General features: G+C 47.6%; 1 protein-coding gene across 1 annotated transcript in view; it reads left to right on the forward strand.

The window, feature by feature from the left end:
- HCN4 (hyperpolarization activated cyclic nucleotide gated potassium channel 4) overlaps window positions 1–15129 on the forward strand; it is a 160934-nt gene that overhangs the window by 47166 nt on the left and 98639 nt on the right. The window contains exon 2 of the mRNA XM_084816417.1: window positions 2976–3399. Within this exon, the coding sequence (XP_084672543.1) occupies window positions 2976–3399 (424 nt within the window). The remainder of the gene's footprint in view (window positions 1–2975; window positions 3400–15129) is intronic.

Genomic DNA, 15129 nt, shown 5'->3' on the forward strand with positions numbered 1-15129 from the left:
TTGGTAGTCATTTAAAGACCAAATGGGAAACAGGGGTAAGGACTTTGATCTTTAATGCTGGTCGCATCATGGTGTAAGAGAGGGCTTCATCTCACGGTGTCCTCCACTGCCCTTTGCCCCTCTCCAGAGCTCTATAACTTCTACAAACCATGGAGAGGTGGATGAATTTAAGGATTCTGGTGTGCGCGCACCGGTGGCCGTCTAGAAAGCTTTTCAAAGGCATCCTCAGCATCACCTCCAAAGGCAAAATTGGCATCCTGATTCTCCAGGGTTAAAAAAGGTAAAGGTAAAGGTGTCCCCAACCAGTCGTGTCCAAGTCTAGGGTGCGGTGCTCATCCCCGTTTCTAAGCCAAAGAGCTAGCGCTGTCCGAAGACGCTTCCGTGGTCATGTGGCCGGCATGACTGAACACCGAGGTGCACGGAACGCTGTTACCTTTCCCGCCGAGGCAGTACCTATTTATCTACTTGCAATTTCTTGCTTTCGAACTGCTAGGTTGGCAGGAGCTAGGACTGAAGACGGGAGCTCACTCCGTCACGCGGCACCCGGGTCTTGAACTGCTGACCTGCCGACCTTCCAGTCTGCAGTTCAGCGTCTTAACCACTAAGCCACCGCGGCCCTCCAGGGTTACATAGCAGGAAATTGGGGCAATCAGAACATAATAAGTACTCCAAAGAGCATAGCGTGCCCATGCACAGGTTTCAGTAAAAACTAGCCAAGGCCCACATGAGTTGCTGGTAAGGAACAAAAGAACCTAAGAAGAGCCCTGCTGGATCAGACCAAGGGTCCGTCTTGCCTAGCATTCTGTTCACACAGTGGCCAAACAACTGCCCACAGGAAACCCACAAGCAGGACACGAGTGCAACAGCACCCTCCCGCCCATGTTCCCCAGCAACTGCTGTCCATAGTCGTACTGCCTTTGATACTGGAGGTAGCATATAGACATCAGGACTTGTAGCCATTGATAGCCTTCTCCTCTCTCAATTTGTCCAACCCCCTTTTAAAGCCATCCAAATTGGCGGCCATCACTGCATGTTGTGGTAGCAAATTCCATAGTTTAACTCTGCACTGTATGAAGTCCTTCCTTTTATCTGTCCTGGATCTCGTCAGCTTCATGGGATGACCCCAGATTCTAGTATTATGAGAGAGCAGGGAGAGGACAGCTACAGTGCTACACAGATCTTCATGTCAACCCATCCTTCTGTTATCTTTCTGGAACATTTATTTATAATCATCCAGCACATTTGATGTATACACTGAGTTTGATTCAAACTTCAGTTAGCTGAGCCTAGTAAATAAACAAACAGACTTTAAAAGGCTAACGGATAAGGAAACTCTCCTTAATCACATTATTGTTGCCTCTAGAGAAGTATAGGTAATGCATTGGGAAACTAACCAAATCCCAAGAATGAGCAAATGTATATGAAGTTATGGGATTTTTCAGGTCTAAATAAATTAACATGAATTACTTGAGCTCAACAGGAAAGGAGGTCTTGTGCTATGTCCGAGCAACAATGGAAGTGGTTTAAACCATTCTGGAATATTTGGGGTGGTATAAAAAAGAGGAAATGTTGGTATGAGTTGGCTGTTTGGTATGTTGTAGATCTCTTTTTTCTTTGTTTTCCTGTTTTTACATGAATTAAAATCAATGTAAAAAGTGCAAAAAAGGGTTAATTGAACTTGGGTCTCATTGAAATCAATGGAACAACTTAGTCATGCCTTTACTTAGTTCCCACTGAAATCAATGGCACTTAAGCTCAACTAACTGGACCCAAGCTGTTGCTTTCATAGGTGGCACCAGAGGATTTGAGTGAGGCATTTGCAACCCCCCGCCCCTGATGCATTGTTTGACCCCTATGGTTACTTGAAGGCACCTTTCACATACAAATTGCAACTAAATCATTAACAGGAAATTAAAATAAGGCTGCAATCTTCAATATGCTTACTTGAACATCAGCGCCATCAAAATCAATAGGACTTGCTTCAGAGAATATACACTGAGGATGGGAGCATTGGTGTGAAATCTACAGTCATTGCTGTCCTGGCTTGGGCGCAGAGGACAGTGGCTAGTGAATCGATAGTGCCAGGAGGCTCTGAGAGCAGGGGGCTATGACTGATGAGGCAAGAGTCACGTTTGGTCAGTTGTTATGCCAGGTAAACAGAAGCACAGCAAGGCAGCGGCTAATAGCGCCTTGGACAGCACTATGCAGAAGCTGCTACGCTATGAAAGCTCCTCATGCAAGGAGGTCTAGCAGGAACTGAGGGCTTAAGTAGGGCAGTCAGCTCAGGTCTCTCAGAATCTCCGCCTCCCACGTAGTACGGTCTGCAACCTTAAGGGGCCCATGCTCATTTCTGTGGCTGAGGGACCTGAAAGGCTTTTGGAAAGTCATCTTGGAGGCTGAGGGTGATAGGAGAACTGAGTCCTTGGGCAAGGGGCTCCTGAGGGTCCTCCTTGGGGTGGGGTGACCAGTGTCTCACTGGGCTCAGTGTCCTCCTTGGGGTGGGGTGACCAGTGTCAATACTCCCCCCTTCTTGTGCCACCATTCATTGGATTATTTATTTATTTTCATCCTCATAATGACCCCTAGAGTCAGCAAACCTTGTTGAGTTACTGCAAATCACCCAGAAATCTCTAAGTAGATGCCACTTTGATTTCTCCCCATTCTTGGCCTAGTAGACAATATTTTGATTTATGGCCTGAGTGATCTGGTCTTTAGTTTCAGCCCAAGCAGTGTAGCTTTAGGATGTAATGCTATGCATATTTAGAGAGAGAAGAAGTCATACAGTGCCCAGCATTCCCTAGCCAGCATGGGGAAGTTGGATGCAGTTGTAGGACTTTTTTCTGTCTTAACACACATAGGATTGTGCCCATAATGTGATAGAGTTGACTGCACAAGTCTGAAACTTTCCCATCCCTGCCTGCAACCACACCAGCTTTTCCTCAGCTTGTTTTCCATATCTCTGTCTTGCTGACTAGGTTTTACTGGGACCTGACAATGCTGCTCCTGATGGTTGGGAACCTGATCATCATCCCCGTGGGCATCACCTTCTTCAAGGATGAGAACACTACGCCATGGATCGTTTTCAATGTGGTCTCGGACACCTTCTTCCTCATTGACCTGGTCCTCAATTTCCGCACGGGGATTGTGGTGGAGGACAACACGGAGATCATCCTCGACCCACAGAGGATTAAGATGAAGTACCTCAAGAGCTGGTTCGTGGTGGATTTTATCTCCTCCATTCCAGTGGACTATATTTTCCTGATTGTGGAAACACGCATCGATTCAGAGGTTTACAAGACGGCCCGAGCTCTGCGGATCGTGCGCTTCACCAAAATCCTCAGCCTCTTGCGGCTCCTGAGGCTTTCCAGGCTGATACGTTACATCCATCAGTGGGAGGAGGTGAGCAAAGCTGGGCTAGCTGGCTGGAGAGCAGCAGTCTGGCTTCTCTCTGGAAGGTGGAAGGGAAGGGCCTTGCAATATGACAGCTGCATCATTGGCGCTAGGGGGCATCTTCCAGTGGGTTGTTCTGCATCCATCTACTCCAGGGATGGGGAACCCGAGGGGTAAATTCAGTTTCAGATTAGCTTTCAGGGGCCACATTCTAGTGGTGGGTGGGTCGAAGGCAAAAGAGGTGTGGCTAAAAGGCCAACATTTCCAGCATATATTAGTCTGAAGCTCTTACTCTCCATAACTAAGCCTCAGGAGATGCATTTCAACCTTTGAGAACAGTAGAAAAAACTGCACAAAAGTCGAGAAACCGCCAAATGATTGCTGTTTAGGGGAAAGGGGGGTGGCCCTCAGGGGAACCCTAGAGGACCCTGTTGGGACCCTTGGAGGGACAAATTTGGCCCCTAGACCTGAGGTTCTGCATTCTTTATCTGCCCTATCTAGCCCCAGGGTGGGCAGATCAGGATCAACGGGTAAATTGCTGGATCATTTGCAGCAGATCAGCAAGGATTTCTGTGGTTCTCTTTTATTGTTTAATAATAGCAGCAACAAGAGGACAGGCTTTCCCCACCCTCCTAAAGAATCCCTGTTCTGTAGTAACCTAGATGTAGATTTGTACTTGTATAGGCAGTTCATCCCAGTATTATGGTTCAGAAGTTGCAGTGAGTAATTGGTTCATCCCCCTGAGCTGCCATTTTGAATCCGGTTATTTTGCACCTGGTTCTGATTGGTAAACCTCAAGGTTCTAGTAAACAAAAAAAGAAGCAAACACAGACAATGTAGATCATGCAAGTCTAACTGATGTCTTCCCATAGTTGAGATGATTCCCATCCCCCCTCCAAATAACATTTACTCAAGATTGATATAGCACAATGCACTCCAAAGTTGTGTAGTCATATTTCAGGTTAATACATATTTGGATGCTTTTGGTTAGCATGTGGAACAACAGAAAGGCTTAGGAACCCTCTAAAAATGGATGGTTAGATGAAACCTTAGTCATAGGGATATAGAAGCTTCATAAATTGTCTCAAATCAGAGCCAGCATGATGTAGTAGCTAGAGTGTTGGACTGGGAGTCGGGAGATCCGGGTTCTAGTCCCCACTCGGCCATGGAAGCTCACTGGGTGACTTTGGGCCAGTCACAGACTCTCAGCCCAACCCACCTCACAGGGTTGTTGTTGTGAGGATAAAATGGAGGAGGATTATGTACAGCGCCTTGGAGGAAAAAAGGTGGGATATAAACATAATTGATTGATTGATTGATTGATTGATTGATTAATTATGCATCAGCTAAGATTCAAGCTGTCCTCAGATTATCACTAACAAACAAAACCATCCCTTCCTTAGTTCCTCCATTTATCTAGTGACCTATAATAATACTTAACTGTAAGATGGCCATGTGTCCTACTTTACAGAGGGTAGTCCTCTGTTTCAAGGACAATCAAAGGACAGTCCTCTGTTTGAAGATCTTCTGGCTCGGCTCTAAATAAACCCAGATTAGCAGTGTACAGAAAGTCAACAACTCATCCAAGCCCTGTGTCTGTTGCCTATACAGGGCCTGCAGCAGCAGATGTGCTGTCTTACCTAGACCCACTAAGTGAGTTCTGGAAGCGTTTCCTTCACTCCTGCTATTTTCACATACAGCCGTGCATGAAATGGCAAGAAACTACCATAAATGGAATCACACGATTATTACAGGTAGTCTGGTACTAGCGGTACTGTGACCAGTGGAGAGACTTTGAATCTCTCAAGCAGAGCTTACAAAAATTATAGGTAGTAGTGTGGCCATGTGTCTTCTTTTACAGTGGACAGTCCTCTGCTTGAAGGGCTGCCTTGTCCAAGCCCAGTTTAAAGATAAAGAACCATCAGAAGGGAGAACCGGGCCTTGAAGTCGCTCATTAACACTTAGCACCTGGACAGCCGACTGAACAGACTGAACCTGGCCACAGCCTTCCTCATTATGACGTATTTCTATTAAAATTTTAATAATTATTTCTAAATTTGCATTTATACAAGTAAATTAGTCATGCAAATTGGTGTCCTCTTTTATCCTCTTTTTTGGTGCTGCATTTCCTCTGTTGGAGTGGCCACCCTAATAGGCAGCCATTGGGTAGGGGAAGGATTCCAAATATTGCAAAGCAGAGACTGGGTGCCAGGTAAACATTTTAACGGGGCACGGCAGGGAATGAACCTGGTGCTTCCTATGCGGAAAGTAAGGCTGGGACAAAATACCCACCCCATCCATGTACCTGTTCACAGTTTTGTTTGCTTGGTTCGGGGGCAGAGGGGAGGAAGTGCTTAAGGGCTCACCATGGCAGCAGGCTTCCTTCTGGTAGGGCAGGACCTGCAAGTAGGAAGTTTCCCCAGAGTAGCAGCTATCAGGTTTTCCATCTGGGCCATGAACATGCCTAATTTCTAAAAGAATAATGTAGAGATGGGAGCTACGTAATGAACTATAAAGTGAAGGCAAATATTTGAATAGCTCCATCGCTACAGCTTGGGGGCCAGCATGAAAGGAGGACGGGAAAGTGCTTTTTACAAGTACCTCGTGGCCACAATTTGAATTTAATGTTGTGTTTCTCGAGGAAAGTTGATAAGGGGAAATGGATCGCCCGGGGCAGGAGAAACGGAGCACTGAAATTATCAGGGTTGATTTAGGAAAAGGATGACTCAAGTGTGTGTGTATCTGTTTGTGTGTGTGTATGTGTCTGTTTGTGCGTGTGTGTGCGCGTGTGTTCATGTTGAGGGGATATGATAGACATTTATAATAGAACTATTGATGGGAATACCTGTTAGGAGGAGGGCACAGGATTCTCAACCCCATGTTTGCCTCCTGGTATCACAGCCGACTAAGATAGGAAAAGTTGGAGGCGTGAATTGGTGTGGTTGTGACTCTATTCTGGATTTCAGTCAGAACCAGCCAGAAATCTAAAGGAGCTATTGAACGTGCTGAACCTATTTTGGGGATACAATTCAGCACCTTTTGAGTTCTGGCTGGTTCTGACTGAAGCCCAGAATGGATTCACAACCCCACCGAAATCCGAGCCTCCACCTTCCAAGGGTGAGAATTGATGGTTGGGAATGCTTAAGCTCCCACAGGTGTATTTTCTGTTAAACCTGGTCTGCTAGACAGAAGAAACTCATCTGCAGAAGGCAAATAGCCCTCACCTTCTCCTCCATGAGCCTACCGGCTTGCTCAGGCCACATTCTGACATTCAGGCGCAACCAAATCTCATTGGACACTTGGAAGGACCGGATTCAAGCTTCAGGGGGTCCTGGACAATAGTGTGGCCACTGATGCATCACCCCAAAAAGAGGACATCAATGTGCATAAAATTTGCATATGCTGATTTATATGTATAGATGTACATTTAGATATTATTATTGTCATTAAATAGAAATACAGTACATTTTGCCATCCTGTGGAATGCTGTGACAAGATGACCTGTGTGCTTTGCTCAATCTGCTGTCCAGGGGCTGTTGATGGTCACCTCCAAAGCCTTGCTGCTCTCCCAGCTCCTTATGGTTCTTTATACCAGACTTGGACTGAAGGGCTCTTCAAACAGAGGATAGCTTCAAATAGTGGACAGTCCTCTGACAGCCCTTCACATAGAGGACTGTCCTTTGTAAAAGAGGACCCATGGCCATCCTACCTGGACAAAGTGCCCTCTTCTGGGTCCCATCTTACATTGGGGGTTTCCAGTTGGGCTTACCTAGACCTGGTGGGCAACAAGCGGCTGCAATCTCCCACAATGCCCCAGAGTGACACTGTGTTGAATGCATCATGGGAAGTCAAAAGGAGGGCTCCAACTTGCCTGGCACAGTGGAGATGGGCAGAAGGAGTGGCTCCAGGTTTGAGGGGGCAGGTATCAGGAAGCTGTGGGTGCTGGGGCACCACCAGCGGCTGGAAGTCGCTGTATGCTGGCCCAGACCTGGCTACCTGGCATCATCATCATCATAATCAGAGTGAGGGCAATTCTCTGTGGCAGAGCACAGGTTTTGCATGGAGAAGGTCCTGCATTCAAATCCACAGCATCTCCCATTAAAAGGATCAGGTGGCAGGTGGTGAGAAATGCCCTTCACTGGCAGAAGCATGGAGAGCCACTGCCAGTCACAGCAGATAATACTGGGCCAGATGGACAAATAATGTGAACTGGAATAAGGCAGCTTTCTATATTCTGTTGGAGGGAAAGAAAAAAGGGTTGTGGAAATGGCACCCAGCATCAGTGGAGCTGTGGTCAGCATCCTTGGTGAGTGGGGTGAAACCTTTGCCCCTATTCATAGGGCTCCCCACAAAATTACCAAAATAGCCCCTCCCCAACTTGCAAAAAAGTTGTAGCAAAGCTAGGGTGCACATTTTGTCTCAGGCCTAACAGACTTGGGAGTAAGTCTCTCTGAACCCAGGTGGGCGTATTCCGAAGTGTGCACAGCATTTCACCTTCAGGCCGACTCTGCCTCCAGGGAGCTGACATCTGTAAATTTTCCAGCTAGCAACAGCTGCTGTCCAATTTCTCCCCGGTCACAAGTTATATCATTTATTTCCCCTACAAAGCAGGTTCTTTGAGGGTTGAATTTTCCAATAGGCTGCATCACTGCCCTGGGTGGCGATGCCAGGCTCGCATGAAAATCTGGGATCGGTGGAGGCTGATGCCTCCGATGTCAATGGGGCAGTGAATCTGCTCTGGGTTTCAGTCAGAACTCTAAAGGAGCTATCCAAGGTGCGGATTCACCACCCCACTGATGTTGGACCCACCATCTTCCACTGTCTGAGATGGAAGGGTACTGGGGGTGGGGGTGGGACTGCGGGCCTTTCTTGGACTCCAAATATGAGGGATTCTGGTTGAGTTAGGCTGCAGTCCTGTGCGTGTGTTCTTGGTAATTAACTGCTACTGAATTCAGAGAGGCTTAAGAATGAGCATACATAGAATCAGGCTGCATAAACGTTGCACATCAAACATTGTTTGAACCTGCTTTGCATAACGTTATTATGTTGTTGAGGATGTGATGGGTTTGCAGTATTATCAGATTTGTGTTGTGATGTTATGTGAATGTGTTATAGTTTCCCATATTTTTGTTTTGTTGTACTTTTTTCTTGGCCTCTCAGATTGTTTCCTCTGATATCTACTTTTCAACACACTGCCTGCACTTTCCCTCACCTACCAGCCAACTATCCACCCTGACTCCTCCTTACCTCCCTCACCAAGAGCATATACTTTCTCTGGTCCTTTGGTCCTGAGATGCTCTCTTTCCTCAGCCTCTTGCTTTTACTGTCCCTTTCTTCTAAAAAACCTTGTCTCTTCTACCTACCCTTTCTTCAGGTTTCCATTTCTCAACCCATTGCCCTTTCCTTTGGTCACCCTGTATATGGTTTCCCTTCTCTGCCTCCTGGGACTTCCTCCTGCTTAGCCTTTCAGTCTTCAGTCTGCCGTCCTGTTCCTGGCAGTTTGTGTGAGATTTCAGTTCTAGCCAAACTGACAATTCCCCCTTCCCTCATAGAAGGTGGACCACACATATTCTACCACAAAAACTTTATTTCCTGGCCCACTGGAATATTCATAAACACACCATGACTTGACACTAATTTGTCTGGGAACCCATTTATTTAGGAGAGCGGGGCCTTACTTGAAGCTATAGTATATATATACTATATTTTTATACTATATTTTATACTATATTTTTATTCTGTTCTTCAGACAAATGTTGTTTCCCAAAGCAGCTCACTTCAATGAGAGAGAGTGGGGGATGGGGGTGAAATGGGAGACAAGCCCTTTCCTCCAAATTGCAAATTAAACAGACAAGAAACACAAGGGAAGGAGTGTGGAGGGGAAAAGGTAGAGGATGGAGATCGGTTTGGCAATGCTGAAATTAAGAGGTGGGTGGGAAACAGACATTTATACCCAGCGGTGGCCAGGATAATCTGCTTGCTTGGGGCCTTGCATGGACAGATGTGCTGCAACTGACTCAGCAGCCCCCGTTCCTCTACCTCAGGGGCATTGAACTTTCAGCCCAAATGCCAAATTCAATTTTGGAAAAGTTCAGGCAGGGGGGAGGTTGCACTCCAGTCAAGGGTGGGGCCAAAGGCAAAAGAGGGGCAGGACCAAGAATCCCCAAATGATCAAAACTACCAGCATGGTTTAGCTTATATCTCTTGCTGCCAGTAGCTAACCCAGCATTTCAGCATTTTGGAATGGGGGAAGGAAACTGCAAATGCTGGGGAACCACTGGATGATTGGAGGAAAGGGGTGAGGCCAGGCGAAGGGGGCAGGACCAGCTGTGGAACCCAGGAGCACTAGGTTGGAATCTCAGGCAGGCAGGATTTGGCCCACAAGCCTGAGGTTCATTGCTCTGCTCAGTGGCAGAGACTAGTGTGTGTTTCCCCTCACTTCTGCAGTCCCAGGGCAAATGGTAGTTGAAGCTATGCGTTCTTTCTGGCAATGGCAGGGGGTAGGGGGAGAAAACTCCCTGAATCTGCTCCTTCTCCCATTAATAGACAGTGCCAGGCTGGTCTTCCTCTGCACATCTTCTTGGGGACAGAAGATGCACAACTTCCCAGTGGCTTTGGGTCCCCTGACCGATGGCAAAGAACCATGTGTGTTTCCCTTCCGCTTAGAGTGACCACTTATGAATCTCCAAAAAAGAGGAAATGCATCACCCCCAAAAATGGGGTGGGGGAGGAGAAGGGGACACCGATTGGATAAAATTTGCATATACTAATTCATGGGGATAGATGCAAATTTAGAAATGTTTATTATAATTTTAATAGAAATGCAGTGCATCTTAGCATAATGCAGAAGACTGTGACGAGGTGACCTGTGTGCCTGCATGTTCAAGTGCTAATTGTTGATGGACATAAGTTCTTTATCTGTGACCTAAAATGGACTAGAACAGCCTTTCAAAGAGAGGAGACTATCAAACAGAGGGTGGTCACCTGTAAAACAAGACACCTGGCCACCCTATACCTTATAGTGTCCCAGGGCAACTGTACAGAGAAGCCTTCTCCAACTTTGTGCTTTCTGGATGTGTTGAACTACAACTCCCATCACCTCAAGCCAGCATGGCCAATGGCCATGCTGGCTGGGGATAATGGGAGTTGTAGTCTGGCACATCTGGAAGGTGCCAAGTTGGGGAAAGTGAGTGAAGAGCCTTTCCTTTCCCACCCCACAACCTTGCTATAAAGCTTTCCAATGAAGCTTCAGCTTTGCTCGAGACTTGGGTCCCAAGAGGTGTGAAGGTTTAATGGGTGTGAGCCATATTGCTGAAGCTATTTTCAGAGCACCACTGTGAAAAGAGCTGTTTCAGAGACCGTTTTGGGACACATCATCATTATCCAGTTTGCCAGATAAATGAATTCAAATTAAACATGGTATTCTGTTTTGTTTTATGAAGTACAAATCTGTGTGGCAACTTTTTTAGGGCTAGAAGAACATATTTTAATTCTTTGCTTGACTCCTGGAGACAGGTTTCCTGCACTCCATCTTCCTCCACTAACCTACAATTTTCTAGCAAACTGAAATGCCCAAGGGATGTGTACAGCAGTGTAGTTAAGTAATTTTAGACTTCAGGCTTCATGGTTTTACTGGAGTTTGGTGGGGGGGTGGAGGCTCTTCAGGTGGTAATGCGTATTCCTTGCATTTACTTCAAAACGTGGTAAGCCAGACCTGCTGCATTTTGGCAGCCTCTCCTGGCTATTCTGCTGAGTCAGGCCCTAGACGTCTGCCCCTGAGTCCCTCCCTGATGGCACACCACTGGATGCTTGACTGAAACTGCTTACCACAGGGAGATCTTTGGGGAATCTGCATTGGGAGTTCCTCTTGGGATGTGGGGATCAGGTGCCAGTCCCGATCTTGCAGTCAATGAACTGTTTTTCTGCTTTGTTTTCAACATTAATTTTCAGCTCAGCAGGAATCCCAAGCAGGCTGTCTGGGGAAACAGCTAACAAGTCAATTTAGCTCCCTGGAGCCTCCAATGGCGCCTTTTGTGTGGGGGTCTCTGTCTATGAGGGCAGACCCATCATTCTTCCTTTGCCTCCCCCCCACCCCTGCCCTTCAAAGAGAAGGGAATCTGCCCAGGCCTAAAACATAGTTGAATTTGAGACAAGATGGATCCCCTACAACCCATTCAGTTATTTTGTTGTTATTAGAATGTAGAACCCTGCTAGCTCAGACCAAAAGCCCAGCATTCTGTTCACACAGTGGCCAACCAGATCCCTGCAGGAAATCCATGAGCAAGACATGAGTGCAACAGCACCCTCCTACTCATGTTCCCCAGAAACTGGTACTGAGAGGTAGACTGCCTCTAATGTTGGAGGTACTATAGAGCCAGGAGGACAAGTACCCATTATGGTGGCCAGTTAGGACTTGCAAAAAAAAAAAGGATCACCAAAAAAGAGGACAAACGAAGACAGTAGTTCGCATAAAATGTGTAACATTATATGTTTAGATGCAGATTTAGAAATTATGATTGAAATATAAATCTAGTACATCTCAACATACTGTGGAAGACTGCGACCAGGTGACCTGTGTGCCTGCCTGTTCAGTCTGCTGCCCAGGTACTCACTGTTGATGGACAACAGTTCTCATGGGTCTTTATCTTTAAACCAGAATTGGACACAGAACAGCCCTGTAAATAGAGGGTGGTCCTCTGACAGCCCTTTAATAGAGGACTGTCCTCTGTAAAAGAGGACAGAGGGCCACCCTCGTACCCATAGTTTTATCCTCCACAAATTTGTCAAATCACCTTTAAAAGCTGTCCAAGCTGGTGATTATCACTATATCTTGTGGCAGTAAATTCCACAATTTAACCGTAAGCAGCAAACTAGATAAATGCAAACTGTTTTCATAAGGGATGTATTGACAACGTCCTTCCTTGTATCGGTCCTGGATCTCCCACCATTCATCAGCTTCTTTGGATGACCCCAGGCTCCAGTATTACGAGATACACTTTCTCCTCACCGTGCATAATGGTATACACCCTTGTCTTGTCTCGTTAACCCACATGTCGCTAACCAACATGTAGGGGAGTTTGTGATGGCGTGCATGCTGTTGTAATACCTAGAACCACGTTGATGGAAGTCATCATAGACAAGGTACTTCCAGTGGCTGCCACAGTGCACCGAAGTGGTTGTGCAAGACAGCTCACAGCTCATGTGAAATGCAACCTTGGAAAGACTTGCCTGGACCCTGGAGAAAACCGTTTGTTTTTCCCCATGCTTCTAATGGGGGGGGGGGTCCCCACAACCGAGAACCAAAGCTTTAATTTTTGTGAACTGACTAGAGAGCTTTGGCTACTGGGTGGTATAGAAATGTAAATAAATAAATAAATAAATAAATAAATAAAGGCCTTCACCTCACCACCAATTCTTTCCATCGCAGAATGATGATCCTCAGCTGGTTGAACCAGCCCTACGATAACTGGTTGCATTTCTCTATTTTTCAAGAACATGCAAGATTTTATCTAGAAACCAAGGGAGAGATGGTAGCTCAGTGGAAGAGCACCCACGTTGCATGCAGAGGGTCCTTGGCTTGTTCCCCAGCATCAGCAGTTAGGAGAGGGAAAACTCCTGCCTGAAACCTTGGAAATAAATCAGCTGCTAATCAGTGTCGACAATACTGGGCTAGATGGACCAGGATCTGATTCAGTATTTATTTTATTTTTACTTAAACTACTTCTCTACCACTTAACATCACAGGATCTCCAACCAGCTTACATAAAACCACATACAATGCAATATAGAAACCAATAGAGAAACAGATCAAATTACCAAAATCCTAAAAACATTCCAACAATAGCAGTAAATCAGAACAGTGTCATGATCGATTACAAGTTAGGGAAAGCCTGAGTGAACAAGCGCATTTTCAAGAGATGTTTGAAGCTTGCCACAGTTTTCTGCCTCTCCAACCACATGTGGGTACCTCTACCGAGGTGCCATTAGGACACTGTTGGTTGTGAATGACCAAAAAGGCCTCCTCGGAAGATCTTAGGGGTTGATTTGGTGTATATAGGGGAGGATGGTCAGCTAGGTATCCTGATCCTGAGTTGTTTAGGGCTTCAAATGTCAACAACTAAACCTTGAATGGGGCTCGGTAGCTAATACTCAAAGCACTGGCTATGACCTATAAAGCCCTATACAGCTTAGGACCAGGCTACCTGAAAGACTGCCTTCTCCCATATGAGCCTGCCCAGCCCTTAAGATCTTCTGGAGAGGCCCTTCTCCAGAGACCACCACTATCAGAGGCACATTTGGTGGTGATGCGATAGAGGGCCTTTTTGGTGGCCACTCCCAGGCTGTGGAACTCCCTCCCAAGCTCCCATCTATGATCATAAGAAGAGCCCAAGGGTCCATCTGGTCCACCATTCTGTTCACACAGTGGCCAACCAGCTGTCGACCAGGAACACACACGGAGTCCACGTGGGGTCCCTCACTGCCGTTCTATTACCAGTAGGCAAAGACCGCTTTATTCAGGAAGGCCTTTGGCCTGTAAGTACACCTGTTGGGTTGGGCACTGTTCTTACTCTATAATCTTTAAGATGGTATTGAATTTTAATGTGTGTGTTTTTTAAATCTAGCTTAGTTTTGTAAGCCGCCTTGAGTGCCATTTTGGGGGTAGAAAGGCGGGGTATCAGACAGACAAACAGACGGCAGTAGGCGGCAGCTTCCTATGTCCCAAAGCTACTCCCGCCCCTCCGCAGCGCGTGTCCGCTTAGGCAACGCCCGTCCTGCAGCCCCCTTGCAGAACACAGCAGGCGGCTGGGGCGGGGGGCGCCCCCCCCCCCAGGCCCTTCGTCGGCTTTCCTTCGGCAAGCTTCACTTCAGAGAAATAAAGCGGCAGGTGGTCTCAGGCAGCGGAGGAATCCTGCGCAGCCCACCCACTTGCGCAGAGCTGGGGGGTCTGGCCAGCCGGGGCTGCGGCCGTTTGCAGCCGGCGAGCGCGGCTGCCCGAGCCGGGCTCCCCCGACGCTGCGGAGTCACGGCCGATGCCTCGGCGGCGCTGCCCTGGGCGGCGCTGCAGCACCCGCAGGATGGACCCAGGCGCCCGCTGGTGGTCCGCGCCGATGGCGAGCCCTCGAGGGGCGAGGCGAGGGGCGGGCTGAGCAACCCGGTTGTGCGCCCCACTGGACGCATTCACGGCGGAGGGGTCGGGGACAGCGATGGGCGGCAGCGCGGAAGGGCAGAGCCGGCAACAGCCGGAAATCCTGCGACGGGCGAAACCCGTCGGTTTCCTTTTGCCCCGCTGACCGTTTATGGATCCCCCCTCCCCAAGAATCAAACCGCGACTGACCACAGAAAAATCAGCCTTGCCATTTCGGGGAAGGGGGACCTCCGGGACGGCGTGTGCTTATTGCGTTAGCGTGTTCGTTGGCTGCATTTTTCTCCCACCCTTTGATCCCACCCGAAGGCTCCCAGAACGGTTTACAAAGCTAAGAAATGAGACAGCGGTCTCCGCCTGCAGGCTGCAGGTCTAAAAGACAGGACGCAAAAGGAAAGGGGACTGGGAGGGGGGAACTGTGGTGCTGCCTGGAGGAGACTCCTACGAGTCCCCTGGACTGCAAGGAGGTCAAGTCAGTCAGTCCTAAAGGCAATCAACCCTGACTGCTCATTGGAAGGACAGATCCTGAAGCTGAAGCTCAAAGATTTTAGCCACCTAATGCGAAGAGAAAACTCTCTGGAAAAGACCCTGATGCT

The sequence above is a fragment of the Heloderma suspectum genome, chromosome 11 (genome assembly GCF_057233095.1).
Source record: "Heloderma suspectum isolate Gila_16-S chromosome 11, 16-S_ref, whole genome shotgun sequence".
In the NCBI taxonomy this organism is placed as follows: domain Eukaryota; kingdom Metazoa; phylum Chordata; class Lepidosauria; order Squamata; family Helodermatidae; genus Heloderma; species Heloderma suspectum.